Source organism: Ammodytes marinus (genome assembly GCF_949987685.1).
Source record: "Ammodytes marinus genome assembly, chromosome: 11".
Taxonomy (NCBI): domain Eukaryota; kingdom Metazoa; phylum Chordata; class Actinopteri; order Uranoscopiformes; family Ammodytidae; genus Ammodytes; species Ammodytes marinus.
The window spans coordinates 6,012,706-6,031,520 of NC_137215.1; the positions used below are offsets into that span (position 1 = coordinate 6,012,706).

Below are 18,815 nucleotides of genomic sequence, written 5' to 3' on the forward strand. Positions count from 1 at the left end.
TCATTATAGACTTTTGACATTCTGAAGTTGTGTGTATTTCTCACTTTATATTATCATCTCATGCAGTGAGTAACAGCGGGGTTAATATGAGGCTTTGTAGAATAAAAATTAAACAGTAATATCAGTGAATTATTATCAATGGAGCAGCAACTGAAAACATTCGTACAAAGCAGTCATTGTAGATGAATGAGTAGGGCCATAAAAAAAAGGCAGAAAATATGTTTATGCCATATTATGAGTGTGTGTCATTATACCCTTAAGCCCAGGCAGGTAGGCACAGCTGGAAACTGCGGTTCAGTTATTGTTACATGCACTTGGCAATCAAGAGTTACATAGAAGTCTGCTATTCACTCGAACTTGGAAAAAATTATACGTTGAGAGATTGCTTAGACATTTGTTCAGCACAGAGCATTAGGTTAGAAGACGTAAACAAACATTCTGGATTCAATGTCATGTGTGCGCTATAAGGTTAGCTATTCTTCAGTCTGGTGAAGTAGCACTGCATATCATTACATACAATTTACACGTAGAAGGTCTGAATATTTTGCACAACAGCAATAACAGTGAAAAGATGATGTATTGCAATAGTGCCAGCTGCATCAAAATGTAAGTATATAGTTGGGTTTTCAGTGCTTGATATATCTTTTCTCATTTTCCATTGTACTTTGTAGCTCTTGCAACATTTTTATGAACTGGTTGACGGGTGGTAACGAGCTGTTATGAGGCCTTTTTGATACCCACATTCTCCACAATAAAAAAAATAGCTTTTAAAAGTGTTCAGTAGTCTGATGTAGTTCCCAACCTAGTCTCACAAAGCCAGACCAAACTACAGCAAGTATTATGAATTCCCAACCTGAGGGTCTGGACCCCTCCAATGAGTCACACGATGAATCTGAGCGGTCACAAATACGATTAAAGAGCATCTTAAATTAACATCCAGTTTGAGCCTCTCCTGTGTTCTTCTCTCGCAGTCTAATACAAGGACTTCTTTTTTAAGAAGATATTTTACATAAAACATCTGATGATCACCTAGAATTAATAGAACTGTGGCTACTGTCCGCACTTTCACTGACTTACTTTCTTTTTAGGAAAATATTTGGTAGTTTAATCTCTTCAAGCTTTCAGAAATTATTCAAATGAGACAATGAATCTGAGAAGTTAAGAAGGGAAAAGCACTCAAGGGGTCGTGCATACCGTAGATACTGCTTCGTTTAAACCACTATTTAAACAATACGGCACTAAGAAATCTGCCCATTGCAATTTCACCCTCATCTCATTAACACAGTAATCTAAACGCTGCGGCATCAATTTAAGCACTTGAAGAAACAACCCAGCAATTACAATTACTCTGGTGATGTGAGGCATAGAACGCACGGGTAGGAGAAAAGGCTGAAAGAAATTGACAATGCTTGTTCCAGAAAGTGATGAGTTTGCTCAAACACTGGCGAAGCACTGCAGCGCACTAGAGTTAGAAAGTGATTAAACAACACTTTTAGTCAGTAATTACTTTTCAGTCTTCCTGGGGCAGTACATGCAAACATGGATTCCAGTGAACACATTTAGGCTGAACTGGGTTGAACAAAGCCTACACTCACTATCTGACGACTTGTTTTGGAAAGGCAGAACATGATTTTTTTTTTTTTAAAGATCGTAATGTGAATTGTATTTGATAGAAGCTGTATGATATGTGCAGTGTTAGGTCTGATGGTAAACAATACAACTCATATTCAATGCTGCCACCCAGTGGCAACAAGGCGCTAAAGCAATAAATAAATAAATGGAGGAAAAAGCTACAGTGATGAAGTGTCTCCTGAATCCCTACAAGCAAACGTGTCCCTCCAGCCATGACATACCTACATCCATTTTCATATCAAAATAGCACAAAATCTGAAAAATTCTTAATGATTAAAAATATCTTTCTGATCACAGCTCATCACAGACGTACATGATTTAATGCCGTCAAAGCTTAACGTCCGAGTTCACATTTACCAAAATAAAAAACTAAGATTTTTTTCTACGAATTGAAATACAAACATTAACTGCTCTATTCAAGATTTGGCAAATACGATTTAAACTAAATTCAAGTGCCACCTCCAGCATCTTTTAAGAATACCTGAAAGTGAACTGTGCTGTAATGATTCTTGACACACAAACAGTAACTTCTCCTAACGTTACTGCACAACATCTAAAGACTCATTAAGCCCTAAATTAACATTATAAATCATCTCAATATTTTAAAATTTCAGCCATATTTCTGCACTCATAATAAATAATAAAGAAAAAATAGAATTTAGTAATTTTGTCGTCCATCTTAAAAAAATATTGAAGGCAGGACATGGAAGTAAGTGAGTGTGTGTATGTGTGTGTGTGTGTGTGTGTGTGTGTGTGTGTGTGTGTGTGTGTGTGTGTGTGTGTGTGTGTGTGTGTGTGTGTGTGTGTGTGTGAGTGTGAGTGTACACCTGTGTTTGATTGTGTTGAGGCCCCCTCATTCAAACAACAGAGAGTTGTTGCGTTGTTGCTAACAACATGGTTAGCGAGCCTCAAGCTGTCCAACCGAACGTCCTGGAACACAGGTGCCGCTGCCCCGCTGTATCCATGGAGACGCTGGTGTGGGTGAAGCTCAAATTCAAGCCACATGTGAGTGAATCCTTGGTGAGTCACAAAAGCAGGAAGTGAAAGGGAATGAAACAGGTTAGACAAGAAGCACCTTACTGTCAGATCAAACTTTGCTCCGGTTTTCTAGCACTTTTGGACTTCCCTGGTGCTTTCGGTGGACTCACGGAAAATGGCCGTTCCCACATTGAAGATTTTAGGATTTTAAGACGTAGCGAGAAAGCCTCAGATGGTTGAATGGAGGAAGCGTTCTCAGTTCTCAGGCTGTGAGGGTATGAAGACAGCAGTCACTAGTTGAGATGGAGCACCTGCTTCATGAACTCGTAGGTGGTGAAGGCTACGGCCTGGGACGGGATGCAGCGGATGTAGTTGAGAGAGAGGCCGCGGTACAGGCCCTTCTTGATCCCAAACTTGTTATACACATACGACAGGGTCTTGGTCAGAGATCTGTTTGGATGCAAGACAAGAAATGATACACTTTATTTTTTTTAGAATGATATGACTTTCTTACTGTGATTCTGTGTTACTGTGAACTGAAGCAGAGTCCTAGACCATCTTTTACCAAATAAAAAAAACCACCTACCCTGGTTGTGTGGCAAAGATTCAATCCTATTCTAATCTATAGAAAACATAGAAAAACTGTTTGTCTTTGTGTGGTCCTCATATTTCCTGTTTTACTTTTATGAGCTCACGAAAGCAAAGCAAAGTACTAAATCGTGCACGTTTTTATAAGACAAATGTCAGTTTTTATTATTGACATTACAGGCATGATAAATCAATTTCTTGTCTTCTATGGGGAACTTGAACCTGTCCCTATGTGAACTTGTACAGGTATGAACAGTATGTTGCTGTACTTTTACAGCTCACTGGCTTTTGTTCTCCGTTTTATCTATTGTAAACACACTCCCCTAACCTCTGGAATTTTTTATCTGCAGTTGTAGCCACTGATTTCATCAAACTCTGCTCACTGAACCAAATGTGGAATCCACCATTTCAAGAGGGAGGGCCATTTTTGTCTTAAATGTACAGTTATAGGAGAGGAAATATGGATAGAGAGGAGAATGACATGCCACAAAGGTATCTATCTTAAAGGTATGATATCTAATTGATTTGGCAACGTTGTGAATCAATGGTATACGCAGAAACCACTCAGCTACCAAGGCGCTCCCTTCATTGCTCTTTTAAAAAAGTGTCACTGCAAAACAATTTCACTTCAAACACAATACTGAAGCAACTTATTTCCTTCCTCATTTTAGGCTTGAGACATTACAGAATCACAATAACCTTCTTCAGGCTTGAAAAGGGAAATCATGGTAGTTACTTAAACTTAGAGTACTAGTAGGACTAGAATATCTAAAGTAAGAGCGTTGGCGTTACTTACCCACACTTGTCGGAGTCAGGAAGCACGGTTCCTAACTGCATTCTTCTCCTAGCCACATCCAATGGATACCTAGTGAGAGGAGAAACAAAGAGACACATACATCAGTTTAGTCAATAACAGACTCCAGCAAGCACGCACAAATTAAGTCATTTTGAACTTTTAGCTTGTCGCTCTCTTCACTTGTGTGCTTCTATTGTACATTTTTCTTCTTCTATATCGCATTGTTGAGCGGAGCCCGGGACTTAAGAATTGTATTTCCAAAGACTGCTGCTGTTATTATTGTGCATATGACAATAAACCTTCTTGATTCTTCAGCGTGTTGTTTGCCTGTGACACTTACGATATGGTCTGTGCGACGGCCCCGGCCACCCCCCCACACAGCAGGTTGACCTGGGGCTTGAGGATGAGGACGTCTGGGTTGTCTGAGGACGGGTGACCCAGGTGCTCCGGGAAGTGCTTCAATCCAAGGCTCTTCAGGGTGCCAAAGGTGAAGAACGAGAATCCTAAAAGAGGAGGTTAGAATGTATATAAAAGACTGCTCTGTGGGGAATCCAGGAGTCAAGCGTATGCATAACAAAAAAAGCATTGGCCAGCTTATAAAGGTCTTTTCTTGGGTGAGCGTACCCGGACAAAGGCATTCAGAAAGACTATATAAAAATAGCATTATTTGCACTGATGGGAGACGCTTACTGTTACATGTCATTTATGATCATCAGAGGAACAATTAGACTGTTACAGAAATATCTTAATATAGAAAAATATAAGTCCCTCTTAGCCACTTCAAGGAAGACATCTTGTATGTCGTTTTCAGTTATAATCAAAGAATGGGTTCAATCCATGTAAAATAATCTCACTCACCTGCATAAGGAGCCATTCCAATAAGTGTCGGTGTGAGTCCTCTGTAGAAGCCCAAGACGCCCCCCTCCTTCACAGAAAAGAAAAACAGGTTTGATGAAGATACTATAAATATTCTAAACAATGTTGACAACATATTGCATTTTATGTTATTTTCCCAGCGATATTGTTTGTGAAGATGTGGTTTTGTGTAAGCAGATGAATAATAGTGCACAACTTACCTTAAGGTAGATGGTGTGGAAGGCGTTGGCGATTCCAGTGTATTGATGGTATCCGGTCACCTGGAATGCCAGTCTGGCTCGAATCACATCCAGAGGGTACGTGCATATCACCGCAGTCATCCCTGAACAAGGCACACAAGAGTAAAGATTGTAGAAAGAGTTAATGGCAATGGTTATACAAGTTTTCTTGTTTTAAAAATATATATTTATTTCTCATAAGAAAATACTAATAGATCTATATAAAAAAGATACATACAAAATAAAATAAAATAAAACAATATGTGCAGGAATAGCCCAAAGAAAATTACGAAATCTATTGGAAAATTGAGAAAAGTTTGTCCCGAAGAAAGTAGGCTAAAGTTTACTGGCTGGCCTTGTGTTATAAGAACTGATTGGGGAATTGTACTGGAATACATTTTGTAAGCAGACTTGGAATAAGTTCTGAATGGACTGAAAAACCAAAATTAATTGTCGGTTTAGTTCGAAAATAAGTAGGAAACTTAGTGACTATAATAAAGGAGTAGAACTGGAAAACCTTCTGGAGAATGTTCTCATTTTGATAAAGCATTTTTGCAGGAAGAAAAATACAGTTGAGGTTGCTTTTAAATAGGTACTAGCTCGAACAACATGATTTACTGAGATGAATAACTTGCATATTGCGATGCAAAGTACTAAGTAAAAGAAAAGAATAAGATCTAATACACACACAAGGACGAGGCGTGACATGTATTTCTATTGTGGCGATGCAGTATTTGTCACATTATGAGAACGTTTGTGGTGAGGTGTTATATGTAAACATAGTCTATGTTTCAAGACGAACAAAAAGCAACGCACACTCTGCCAATAATCAATACATCTACATGAGGAGACAGGCACATGTCTATGGCTGTACAGTACATGATAATATACAACGTGCATTGACTGTAATAGGTGAAGTCTTATCAGTGAGAGAGATAACTGACCTGCCATAGATCCGGCCATGAGGCGGTGGATGTGTTCAGAGATTGCAAATCGTTTGCTAAGCAGCTGTAAAGGGAAAGTTATCAGTGTTAGCACAGGGAGGATACAAGGGTCATTATAGCCACGATAAACGCAGTGCACAGTTAAGGAAATATATATATTATACAGGGTTCATACCACTTTTAAAGTATAAGATTCAAGCATATTTCCAGCCCTTACAAGATAAAAAATAACATATCAAGGATCCCAAATCTTTAAATGTAATGTATATTCAGTTTGACAACCACCTAATAAAGCTACTGAATAAAAATCCATGGATTTTCCGTAAACATTTTTAAATAAAATATGCACTACAACCCAATTTAAATAGATTCTTCCTGAGTATTAAGTAAAATAATAAATAAATAAAAATACAATTTTCTTTTATGATCATTTTCAATAATTCGACCAAATCCACATAAAAGTTTTTTTTTTAAAACACTACCTATTTTATAACATTGCCTTTGAACGTTTTATTCCAGTATAAAATTCACCTTTTTATAATTGTCAAAGGCCATGAACTGGATTGCCCCGTACGGGAATATCCTGACCATCATCGCTCCATTGCCCTTGTACAGTCCGAGGTAGCCTTCTTTCTGTGGCACAGCCTTGAGAGTGGCAAACACACCTGCAGAGAAAAGACAGGACGTTTTTCAGTCATGTGGGCACCGACGTATGAAAGCAAACTTTAATTGTCTGGTAGGGCTGTGTATGTTTTACCTAGATGCTTGTAATGCGGGTTCTGGGCTTGGAGAAGAATCTTGATTCTGTCCAGAGGAGCGATGGTGGTCTTGGCACAGCATCCTGCTACACCTACATAACAAAATATGGCATTAAAGCATTTACATGTTCAAATACGCCACGTTTCCTGTTACTACAGCCAAATGTTTTGATACACTGTGACAAAGATTAATATCGGTAATATGACGGTTGCGAGGAAAGGACAACCTTGATTTAGTACCATTCATAAACACAGGATGATCTGGACTCCCTGCTGTACATCTTTTTGTGTATGTTTCTGGGAGATTGTACCCAAGCAAAGGTATTAATAATAACTATATAATAATAGCTGATGGTCTCTGACAGGTCATTTGTGATCATCAGAGGAAAATTAAACTGCTTCATAAACATTTAAAAGTTCCTGTAAGAGGTTTAAGTATCTACATTGGATTCGCTGCAAAGACATCAGTCCCCGGTTCACAAAAGAAAGCCTAAGGTAGAAGAAAAGACTTGAACCGTTTTCTTAGTTCCAAACACTACCTTGAGTAAACTCCTCACAGGCCTGACAGTTATAGTACAAAGTGACGTGACAGGTTCCTACCTCCGGCTACAAAGGAGCGCAGCCAGTAGTAATCCCTTTGGGCCGGGCTGCTGTGTAAGGCAGGGGTGGCCGTGGAGACCGCAGCCTCCGATGTCATGATCCTAACTGATCAGGGATCTGCCACATCCAGGGCTGAAAACAGGGAAACATACTATTAACAGGGTTCCTAGGACAGCTTATGGCAATTGTGGAAGAAGTTTTTTTTGTTGAAGAAAACTTCACTATAGTCCAAAATGAAAACAAATCTTTACTTAGTTTCAAAGTACAATACAGATGATTATGGTCAGCATTCATGCATGGAGATAAGACCAGAGAATCCTACTCAGAGCAATGCCAGGGTCTTGTCTGAGTTGTATACACAAAATGAGCTGTTTTATACAGAATGGTTGACATGGTCAGATAGGTAGAATAACAATGGAACAATCAAGTTTGGTTCTTGATGACATCAATGCTAATCTGAATCTGGGAGCTTCCAGCCCACTGATTTAATCACAATAGAAACTCCAGACAAGATACATCAATAGTCAAGATGAGAGGAAATACACTTCATACAATGATCAAATAATGAATGTAGAGACAAGAGTAGAATTAAACTAATCAATATAAAAGTTGCTTCCACACAAGTTAGATTCAAGAATTTGAAAGACTTTTTTTAATGCCAACACAACTTATTTGGGGACAGGGAAAATGTAAGAAGATCTACTTTTAAATGTTGAATTTAATTTAATTTGATATGTCATTATTTTATGTCTTATCATTCAAAATAAACAAATAAAAAATAGTATATAATAACGCTTCACCTAAATGTCCCAACATTACCATATGGGATCATGCCAGGATGATCTATGTTGCATTAATGCGAGAAGCATTGGTAAGTTATAAAATAAAAATAAAATAAAAAAAATAGATGCTGATGCTTCACTAGTTTTTTTTTCTATTGCAAGGAATAAAATAAAAATAATAAATAAACACCCTTCTCCCCATGCCTCACCATTTTTAAAGCCTCCTGAAAAAACGATTTAAGACCAGTAAAAGCACATGCAGTTCATGCAGGCATTGGCTTAAGATAACACAGACACAAATAAGTCGTCACCTTGGGAAATATCTCTATGATCAAACCAGACTGTCCTTAAAGTTAAGTTTGCAGAGGGACATGGCTGTTATATTAGGGTTAGTAGCCTATCACAGACAGCTAATGAAGTATCGATTCAGCTAAGAGAAAACAGCAAGAAAAAACAATGGATACTCACAAGATACTCAGAGCTGTTAAAGGTTGGATGTTCGGTAGAGTTGGTATCTATTCAGGCTATGTGTTTCTCCTCCGTTAAGTTGACATGTTTTCATTCAATAGCCTCCTTATCCTTCTGTATAGTCCTGGGTGTCCAAACGTAGCTTTTCCATAGACACAGGGCTTCGTATCGCACTGACGAGCTCGTTTTTCACTTTTGAACCTGACAAAAAGATATCTTGATAATTGAAAGAATGTGAGGCACTCTGTTATACCAGTCACATAACAAATATTTTGTGCCCTTCGCCCGTCGACGACTGACGATATCTGCCAGAAAACTGTCGCGTGTTGATGACGTCAGCCTCAAAGGGAGGCGGGGGAAGGGGTTTTATACATGGTTTTATTAGGTCCATTATCTTTATCTATTTTATATCAGTCTGATTTGAAGAGTATATAGTCAATGGTTAGTCAGGGGTTAGTTTCCAGCAGCTGACTGACAAGGAGTTGTTCATGATGTAATATGTAACAAAATGATAATAAGGTGAAAGCAATAATATAGAATATACACATATAATAATGTTATTATTATTATGATTATTAATAATAATTAATACACATAATTATACAGTATTAATGTGTATTAATATGTAAAAAAAATATTATTATCATAATAATAATAATAATAATAATAATAATAATAATAATAATAATAATAATAATAATAATAATAATAATAATAATAATAATAATAATAATAATAATAATAATAACATAGAATTCACTATGGTGGCTGATGTGCAACTATAAAGTCAGAATCCCATAAAGGAAAACAGCTTTTAAATAACTTTATTTTTATTTTATTTATTTTTTAAGCATGTTTACAGGTACATTAACCTGCACACTACAGTAATAAACAAAGAAACGGTAGAAACGAGGCATAAACGTTAACCGGGCCATTATGTACGTTGATGATCCGTTATATGGTTTTTAGCGCTCTCCTGCGTCCGATCACTGAAATACACGGAGCTGACTGAGTTCACTGGGACAGACGACAGCTTTAAATCCACTCCAGGTTTTCTCCTCCTCTTCCCTCCAGTGCCTACGAGCAGGTTTTTTTTTTTTTTTTTGGCCAGCGGGGACCGTAGGTTGCGTCTGGTGGAGGGAGAGTGGAGCGGGGCTGCCCTGAATGGACTGACATAAGCGGGATTTACATTTTAACGGGCTGAAACACTGCACCGGACTACACGTTGAAAAAACCGACTATTTCGCTCGGTGAACGTTCATGTCGGTGCATGTAAAATGTCAATGTGTCATCGTCGTGCGAGGATTGAACTTGCCAGCAGCAGCAGTCTATATTTGCCGAGGAGGGAAACCAATACAAGGTCTAGCTGTCTCGCTGGAGTGGAGTATTATTAGCAGTTCAGACAGTGCAACTGTCTCTCTCTCTGGTATGTAAAGCATGTATGCCGTAAAACGTGTAAGTAGAACCCTCGCGCGCTACTAAAACGACATAAATATACATAGTGCACTACATGACAGCGGTCAAGTGCAAAGATAATAACAACCATAGGCGTTAAAGGCGGTTTTTATGGTTTTTACACGGTAATAACCACCTCTTCCGCCAGTCAGAAAGACGAAAACAGGATCCAAAGCTAGAGCCCACTCCTCTACAAGCCCAGTGCCCTTTAAACTGTTAAAGCCACGCTAGTCACGCGGGACTCGATAGTATTTGTTTTTGTGTAGTTCTTTGTATAGCCTAGTTGTGGAATCTGTTTTTCAACATATAATTAGGCTATTGTGTTGAGGTAGCCTAGGCCTATATAGATTTGTCTTTATTGACGTCAACCTGACAGCTCTTGCTGGTCCGAGTAGATAGTTCAGGCGGGGCAAAGTGTCATTACCAGCAGACAAAGTAAAGACAGATTGCGTGGATTTAGTGCAATAGCTATTGTTCTTTATAGTTGCCTATCAGAAAATAGAAATGCATGTTTTTGAGTGTTTGTACAACGCCAACAGTTTGTCATTATTAAATCGAAAATACATGTAAAGGTACTAAAACTAGATATTGTTTCCCTGTATTATTCTACATAGGTCATGCACTGCAATAACATGAAAACAACATAATTTTCATTTGCAATTCAAGAATAAAGCGAAATAGGACGGAGGTTTTAAAAAGAAGAAGAAAAAGATAAAGGTGCAGTATGCCGTTTAGAAGGGATTTGTTTACCTTTGCAGAGCCTGCAGTACGTTTACAAAACATATTTACTCTACAATATATCATTCTTAGTCTTTTATTATTCTAATATCCTACCATGAGTCAATTCATTTTTATCTTGAGGCAAAACTGTGGGCCCTCCTGTTCTTTCACTGTTTACAAACAGTGAAACAGAAACTTTTAAGGTAGCTTTTTTAATCAGTTATGAGAACATAACTAAGAAAAAATTTCACTTCTCTGACACACCCAAAGTTACATAGTGCACCTTTAAGAAAAATATCCAGCTTTTGTTCTATCAAGTTGCCAGTCAGCAAATCGAACCAGATGTTTTTGAGTGGGTGTAGTCTACTGTGCCAACAGCTTGTCATTACTCTAAAAATATATGTAAAGGTACTAAGACCAGATTTTGTTTCTCTGCTTTTTTTTGTATAGGTCATGAACTGCAAATACTCAATAACAACAGGATAGCATCGTTGTTTGCAATTCGACAATAAAGCACAATAGGACGCTCATAAAAAGAAGACTTTTTTGGTGCTAAGCAAAATATAAACATTCACCTGGCTCCCATGCTGGCTGCCAGAAATCCTCCCTCACACACCCTCCCTCGCCATGCCGGCCACTACCAGACAGACACCTGCCCAGAGAAAAAATGGTCATAAGAAAGGGATCAGCTCCACAAGGCAAACCAGTAACTCAAATAAGCCCAGAGGAAGAGCTACAGAAAGGCCCCAGATGAAAGCACCTGCTGCATCCGAACCCAAACGGTCCACACCTACCCGGTCCCAGGCACAGCAGCCAAGCCGAAGCCCGCGTGGGAGAGGGGTTAGTGGGGTTAGCGGGCCTGCTAGTGCTGGCAGAGTTAACCATGCCCCAAACGTAACAGGATCTGCAAGGCTTAGACGGACGGCTAGCAATCCACCTGATCACTATGGAGAGCTACAAGACCCCCTGGAGCGGAGGAAATCCCCCCGGGGCGCTCAGGGGGCCGCGACACCTTGCCAGCCTCCTAAACCTCTCAGAGGCAGGAGGGGCGCTGGGACGGGTGCAGTAGCATCACAGCGAGGAAACACAAGCTTAAAATCGCCGTCAAGCACCGGCATTAACTCAGATTCAACTCCCGATGAGGAAAACGAGGAACCGGACATTTGTGGTGCTGAAGAAATCCTTCCAGTTTCTCTAAAAACTGATTTTGATGTTTCGGCGAGGATCAAAGATAAGGGTCTGGGAGGAGTCAGCAATGCTCAAGAGGACAGTCCTCGCAAAGCAGATTCACCACCATGTAACGACACACTGTTCAACTTTGACACTAGCATAACCCAACAAGACAATAATAGCAAAGGTGACCTAGGGTGTGTGATCGCAGCCCCAGTGTGTGACGATGTCGATGGACAGCTACAAATCAGCAATGACAGAAGTAAAGATAGCAGCCTATCTGAGCCTTCCGTCTTAACCTGTATTGGCTCACCAATGGTGCATGCTGGTAGGGAGGGAAATGAGAGTTCACTACCCATCCCCGGAAACCATCAAGAAGATGCGGATATGCATGTTGTCCACCAAGAGAAAGGTAACACCTTGGACTTGAAAGACAATAGGACAGATGAAAGAATGGTAGCTGTCATTGAAAGAAATCAGGAAAAGAGTCACAAGAGAAGAGCGAATTTAGCGGTAGAGAAAGATGTTGGTAGACAAAACGAGACTGACGAAAAGATGGAGATCGCTGAGATGTTGGGTGATCGTGTGAAAAGTCAAAACCAAGAGGAGAATGATGTGTCCATCAATCCTGCTGACTCCCGACCCAACAATCCAGGCCCTCAACCTCAAGATACACCCCCCACTCATAACAATGGACAGTCAGAATGGCCTGAATGTGTGCTACCTGTCTCCAGCAACACAGCTACCTCAAATCTCACCAAAGCCCCCTACTCCTCACACCTGTCACCTGAGCTTGTGGATCTGAGCCAGGACAGTAAGACGGACATGATGCAACCTTCCATTCATGGTGCTAAACCTCAACCCCCAAGGTGCGCATTTGTCCCCGAACCTGCCGCCAAGTTTCAGACGGTTCTAGTGACAAGAAACACACCGGTTATCATCCGTAGTGACTCCCTCAAACCTAGGACCTCGAGGGAACCCAGCCTGTGGGGACCTTACCAACTGCAAAGCCCCGATATCCATTCTCCTCAGGGTGATGGACAAGCTTCTTGCACACCAGCAGCAGAGACACACACCACCAAAGATAGTAAACCCAACCGTGAGCCATTGTTGGAGCGCCCCAGCCCCAGAGTGACACCTTTACAACTTACAGACGGATGTGAACCAAAGGCCGTCCCGGACAGTGTCTCGGTGATCGCGGTGCCCGGGCAGGACTCAGTGTCAAAGATCTGGACCCCGACATTCGACAGTAGCTGCTCTACCTTCTCCTGCAGCTCGGAAAGCACTCGTTCCTCCTTCTCTTTCGACACCGAATCTGAGACAGGGTACGGAGGAGAGCCCTCAACGCCCTCGATGCTACCTGGATCCTGGGGTCCAGATGGGATGTGCTTGCCCTCCTCCTGGTCCGCTCGGAAGGCCCACAAGAGGGATAAGAAGAAGCGTAGCAGGTGTGGGGCGTGTGAGCCGTGCCTGAGGAAATTCAGCTGTGGCCAATGCAGTTGCTGCCTGAACCGAAACACGGGCCACCAGATATGCAAGCTGAGGAAGTGTGTGGAGCTGAAGAGGAGGAGACCTTCACATCCCATCACTCCGTCTGCTGAAAAGGTGAGGCCGCGATTACACAGCATGTCTTTTTATTACAGTTAAAGATGGAGTCGGCAATTTTGGAGGATGTGTGTTGTCAAAATCACTATATCCATCACAACATCCGTGAAAATCTCCTCATGATTCACTACCCGTCCCTACTATAGGATGTGTTAATACACAGCCTAGGTTCTGTAAATGGGCATGTCACTACAGAGCCTAGGCTGTTTATTATTTTTATATAGGGAGCGGATCGTGAGGAGATCACTGATTTTCACAAAAAGTGTTCTGCAGAATCGCTTACTCCACCTTTATTCGTAACACATTAGAAGAGGTTTTATTGCTGTCAAGTTTTAAATTTTTTCTCACAATACGGTACATTTAGTCAATGATGGGCATTTATTTATTCATGAGATTTTGCTTCTACAAACACTGTTACTGTCTGACGGCGCTGCCTTTGATCTCCGAGGTTTCCCAGCCGCCCACTCGTACAGCAGCAAGGACCGAAAGTTGAATGAACCAAACAAGATTCACTTTCATATAGAGATTCTATTTTTTATTTTCTGCACGGTTGGTTTCAACAGAAGCTGCTGCACACTTGAGTTAACGTCATGGTTTCTTCCTGTTAAATGTGGGAGAATGTGTTAAGAAATAAAAGGAGAAGTTAGTGTGTGTGTGTGTGTGTGTGTGTGTGTGTGTGTGTGTGTGTGTGTGTGTGTGTGTGTGTGTGTGTGTGTGTGTGTGTGTGTGCGCGTGTGTGTGTGTGTGTGTGTGTGTGTGTGTGTGTGTGTGTGTGTGTGTGTGTTGCGTTTGCAGTAGAGATCAGGTGTGTGAATGCATAAGCAACTCCAGTGTTTAGGCCCCCTTGTGAAGCAGAAGGCACTGTCGTATGACCAGCAGCCGCTCAGCACGTGTTTAGAGTATGTGTCTGTTTCTGCGTGTGTGTGTGTGTGTGTGTGTGTGTGTGTGTGTGTGTGTGTGTGTGTGTGTGTGTGTGTGTGTGTGTGTGTGTGTGTGTGTGTGTGTGTGTGTGTGCCATCCAGAGAATAAGCTATTTTTATGAGTTGCACATGGGGACTCTGTGTGTGTGTAGATGGCTATGTGAACGTAATTAAACCAAATTTGAGCTGGATGTTCCTGCACAGTGGCACTGAATGGCATTGTGGGGGCATTACTTGGTTGAGACAAACCAGTGAGACAATGAACACCCAAGAAATGGTTGAGACGGGAATGTTTCTCAATCAGTTTTAGGCAGCTATAATCAATATATTTCAAATTTTCTATCAAATGACAAATTGAGAATGTCAGTGGGGTCGCTCATAGTGATGAACCTATACCTAAACGGCAGAACGGTGAAGATTTTTTTATTACAATTTCTAGCATACTACACGCTCAAGGCTTACCTCTTTTCACCATGATTTTTTTCAAGCAAACAAGCTCTGGTGAAGCAGCCATACATTAGCTGACAGTAGAGAGTATCAGACAGACCAGCTTAACCTCAAAGCGGTTTAAGAAAATGTAGTTCATCTAGTAACCTAATGACCCATAAGTGTTCTATGGAGTTGGTTGCGACCAAAACAGCTCAAATGCTACTGAATATTGGATGTAAATGTGTGGAGTGTCCAGGAACTTGTCACCAATGATTGATAACATAATGTTGCATATTGTTTGCAGCATGTGAACAAAGGCAACTGTTTACTATTGCTTTACTGTTTTACAAAAACTTAGCGTGCTTGTTGGCTTGTTTTTGAGATATGCTTAGACCTAGTTGACCAAACAGATAAATGAAGGTGTAAATAGTTTAATTGTTTGCGCATAGAACTTTCAAAAATAGTATACCACATGTAATACGCTATTATACTATTAACATACAAGGTGCTCATTGAATCTGTGAGTATGGTGCTTTATCTATAACATACTTATGTAGGGACAGAATAAGGCTACTAGACATATCCTAAATCATTTTTGTAGATGGGAAATATTGTTCGTTGAAGCAGCTGGCTTTAACTGCTACATAACCATGTACATAGTTGAGTGTTGTCCATGTGCTGGGGGGAGGGATCAGTGTGAACAACTGCAGAGGGTCCATGTGGACATGTGGTCCGATGTGTGTATTAAGCGTGCAGCGTGAACAGCCGTAGCAGTGTGTCAGTGTAGCAGATTAGAGCTGATTATATAACACCTGCTGTATTAGTTGTGATGACCTTTGTGTTGCTGTTTTAAGAGTAAAAGAGTGAATGAGGAGGGAAAGATCCATCCTGGCAGAGATTAACCAATGTGTTATTTGGATTAGAAGAATACCCCTAAAAAGTGGGCCAGTGTGTGTGTGTGTGTGTGTGTGTGTGTGTGTGTGTGTGTGTGTGTGTGTACGACTGCAGAGGTGGAGCCTGTACGGTTGCACTGTTAGGAGCGCTATCTTCATAGTGAGGTGTGGTAGTAATCCAGCTATTAAATCATTCTAGATAAAGAACAGGTCCAGCAAGGTTACTACCTCGAGCCCTTTTGTCGTGTATTTGAATATGAAACTCTACACTGAGTGCACGTGGGCGGAATTCATGTGTACCCGTAGTAGTGAGTAATAGCTTGACATACATTGCTGGCTAGTCTTGCTGATCAAGCTTTTTACACACCCTTAAAACGAATGTTACTAAGACCACGAGACTGCAGAAAAAATGGGCAGAGGCCGGAGAGGATTTCAAGTAGTGGCATGTGGATTATGTTCCGTGTGTGTGTGTGTGTGTGTGTGTGTGTGTGTGTGTGTGTGTGTGTGTGTGTGTGTGTGTGTGTGTGTGTGTGTGTGTGTGTGTGTGTGTGTGTGTGTCTGGTGTAACATTGCATGCAAAAGTAAATGAAACAGATTACATATTGATCAGTGTAAAGGTTATGTACACGGGAGACAATATACAAATACATCAAAAGCTGTTTAAAAGAGGAACAATGTTTCCCCGGTTTGTGTGTGTGTGTGTGTGTGTGTGAGAGAGAGAGAGAGAGAGAGTGAGAGAGTGAGAGAGAGAGAGAGTGAGCGAGCGAGCGAGCGTGTTACACATGAGCTTTCCTTTTAAAAATGTCTGTTTTCACTCAGGCTTGATGGCCCCCTCGTGGCCTTGCTTTGCATTGGGCAGCGAGGACGAGGCCTGGACCTGATCTGGCACACACACGCTAACACACACACACACACACACACATACACACACACACACACACACACACACACACACACACACACCACCAGATACGAAATACTGCAGTTCATAGAGTGCAAAGGCTCCTGTATTTGTAGAGCGAATTTTGACTGAAACAGTCCTGACACGTTTAGGGCTGTAGGCTGAATAACTGAGTCACGTTGTTATGGACTAACAAAGGAGACGTCAGCACCCATAGGTAATGTTTTAACATCTCGGCAAAATAGTAAAAAAATATACATTATAACATAAACGTCATCGGCATTTGAACAAAGAGGAAGTGGTCCATTGTGTCTTTTGGCAGATATGACACGTTTTTTAACATGTCGCTGTGTGTTGATATTATTCTCTTTTCCAACATTACTCTGTAGATGTGACGTTTGATGCGTATGCAGACTTAATAAAAGTCTTTGCTTATGCATTTTGTCAAAGCCAAATATCAAGTATAAGGGTAATCATGACTTGCCTTAGAGACCATTGCAAAAAATGTGCCCTCACACTATTATAAAAGGTCCACAATTATACATTTACCAACCAATTGACATTATATATTGCATATGGATGAATGGCTAGCAAGGTAACTTAAAAAAAATTATACTTTCCCTGACTTTCTCCATTGCATAAAACATCTTGTACATTTACTTCTACGAGAAGCAACCGGATGGGATTTTCCCGCGAAAATCCAAAGGAGCTTAGTGGACCTTTAACTATTATCTGCGAGCGCCATTGTCGCCTTCTGTCACTGTATTTACCATGACCGTGCACCTGGCGAGGGACACTTTGAGTAAGCTTGAGTTGCACCATAATTACCAAGCGAAATAACTATTCAGTTCCCTTCAGGACAATACAGCAGGTGGAGAGTCGAGACTATGTATTTTTTTCCCTTTTTTTTTTTTTTACTAATACTGGCCTGTATGCTTCCAGTAATCTAGGCAGCTCAGCCCTGCTCCTCCTGCAAAATAAACTAATTTATCTCCCACACTTACTCCAGTCCATTTTTGCATTTGCCAGAGGAGTCACCCAGCAAAGATAACACGTGTATCAGGAAAACACTCGCCGATCCTTCAAATAGCGCTTGGGTATAGGGAGGACAGGAGGACTGTTTGCTTTGTTACAGATAGTCAGATAGTGTCTCTGTGTGAATGTGTCTTTGACAGTAGTGTGTAAACTACCAGTGACTTCAAAACTTCGAAAAAGCAGTTTGAAATACTTTCTAAAATATGATCAAAATGACATTTTACATGTGATATGAAATTATAACAAAATCTAATACAAAAAAGTCACATGCCTGCAATGCCACTGATTTCATTACAGGAACAAAAAAGGTTTGTTCTTCACATGTCCTAGGCCTATATACATAAACCGAAACATTGATATTATCTGGGGCACCTCAGTTGGGGTTCAATAAGAGAAAAACATGAATTCCTTTCCTTTTATGGCCCAAACATGTTTGTAGTTTCAGTAAACTACTGATGTTGGTTTATAAAGCACTAAATGGTTTAGGGCCAAAATACATTACTGATATGCTGATACGTTATGAACCGTCCAGAGCCCTTAGGTCGTCTGGGACAGGTCTACTTACAGTCCCTAGAGTTAGGACTAAACAAGGAGAAGCAGCTTTTAGTTATTATGCACCAAAAATCTGGAACAAACTCCCAGAAAACTTGAGGTCTGCTGCAACTCTCAGTTCTTTTAAATCGAGTCTGAAGACTTTTTTGTTTCCATTTTAACCTTCAATTTTTATTTTATTTGCTTCTTTTATTAGCTTTTAAATGTTTTATAATGTGTTTTATGTATTCTAATCTTGCCCCTGTAAAGCACTTTGAGTGGCCTTGTGTCTGAATTGTGCAATATAAATAAACTTGCCTTGCCTAAACTACACAACAATAACACAAAAAAAGGTAATTTAACTACTTGAATCACTATGCAAATATGAATAGTTGAATTACCATCAAGCCACTGCTAAATGTATTTAAAATACTAGTTTATATACATGTCATTCACTACTCCCCAACACTTGTCTTTGACAAAGGCTCATGCAACCCCCCAACCCCCCAACCCCCT

At 40.5% G+C, this 18,815-nt stretch overlaps 2 protein-coding genes across 2 annotated transcripts in view; one reads left to right on the forward strand and one right to left on the reverse strand.

The window, feature by feature from the left end:
* Positions 1 to 2,213: 2,213 nt before the first annotated feature.
* Positions 2,214 to 8,910, reverse strand: slc25a16 (solute carrier family 25 member 16). Its single transcript, XM_080036445.1, has 10 exons — positions 8,641 to 8,910; positions 7,391 to 7,522; positions 6,790 to 6,882; positions 6,564 to 6,697; positions 6,033 to 6,096; positions 5,071 to 5,192; positions 4,853 to 4,919; positions 4,335 to 4,497; positions 3,995 to 4,063; positions 2,214 to 3,060 (listed from the first exon to the last, which is right to left on the reverse strand). Exons 2-10 carry the CDS (start codon positions 7,485 to 7,487, stop codon positions 2,904 to 2,906), a joined length of 966 nt encoding a protein of 321 aa, XP_079892571.1. The 5' UTR covers positions 7,488 to 7,522; positions 8,641 to 8,910; the 3' UTR covers positions 2,214 to 2,903.
* A 905-nt stretch (positions 8,911 to 9,815) lies between these two features.
* tet1 (tet methylcytosine dioxygenase 1) overlaps positions 9,816 to 18,815 on the forward strand; it is a 36,792-nt gene continuing 27,792 nt past the window's right edge. Inside the window, exons 1-2 of the mRNA XM_080036895.1 lie at positions 9,816 to 10,066; positions 11,266 to 13,590. Of these exons, the coding sequence (XP_079893021.1) occupies positions 11,443 to 13,590 (2,148 nt within the window). The 5' untranslated portion in view covers positions 9,816 to 10,066; positions 11,266 to 11,442. The remainder of the gene's footprint in view (positions 10,067 to 11,265; positions 13,591 to 18,815) is intronic.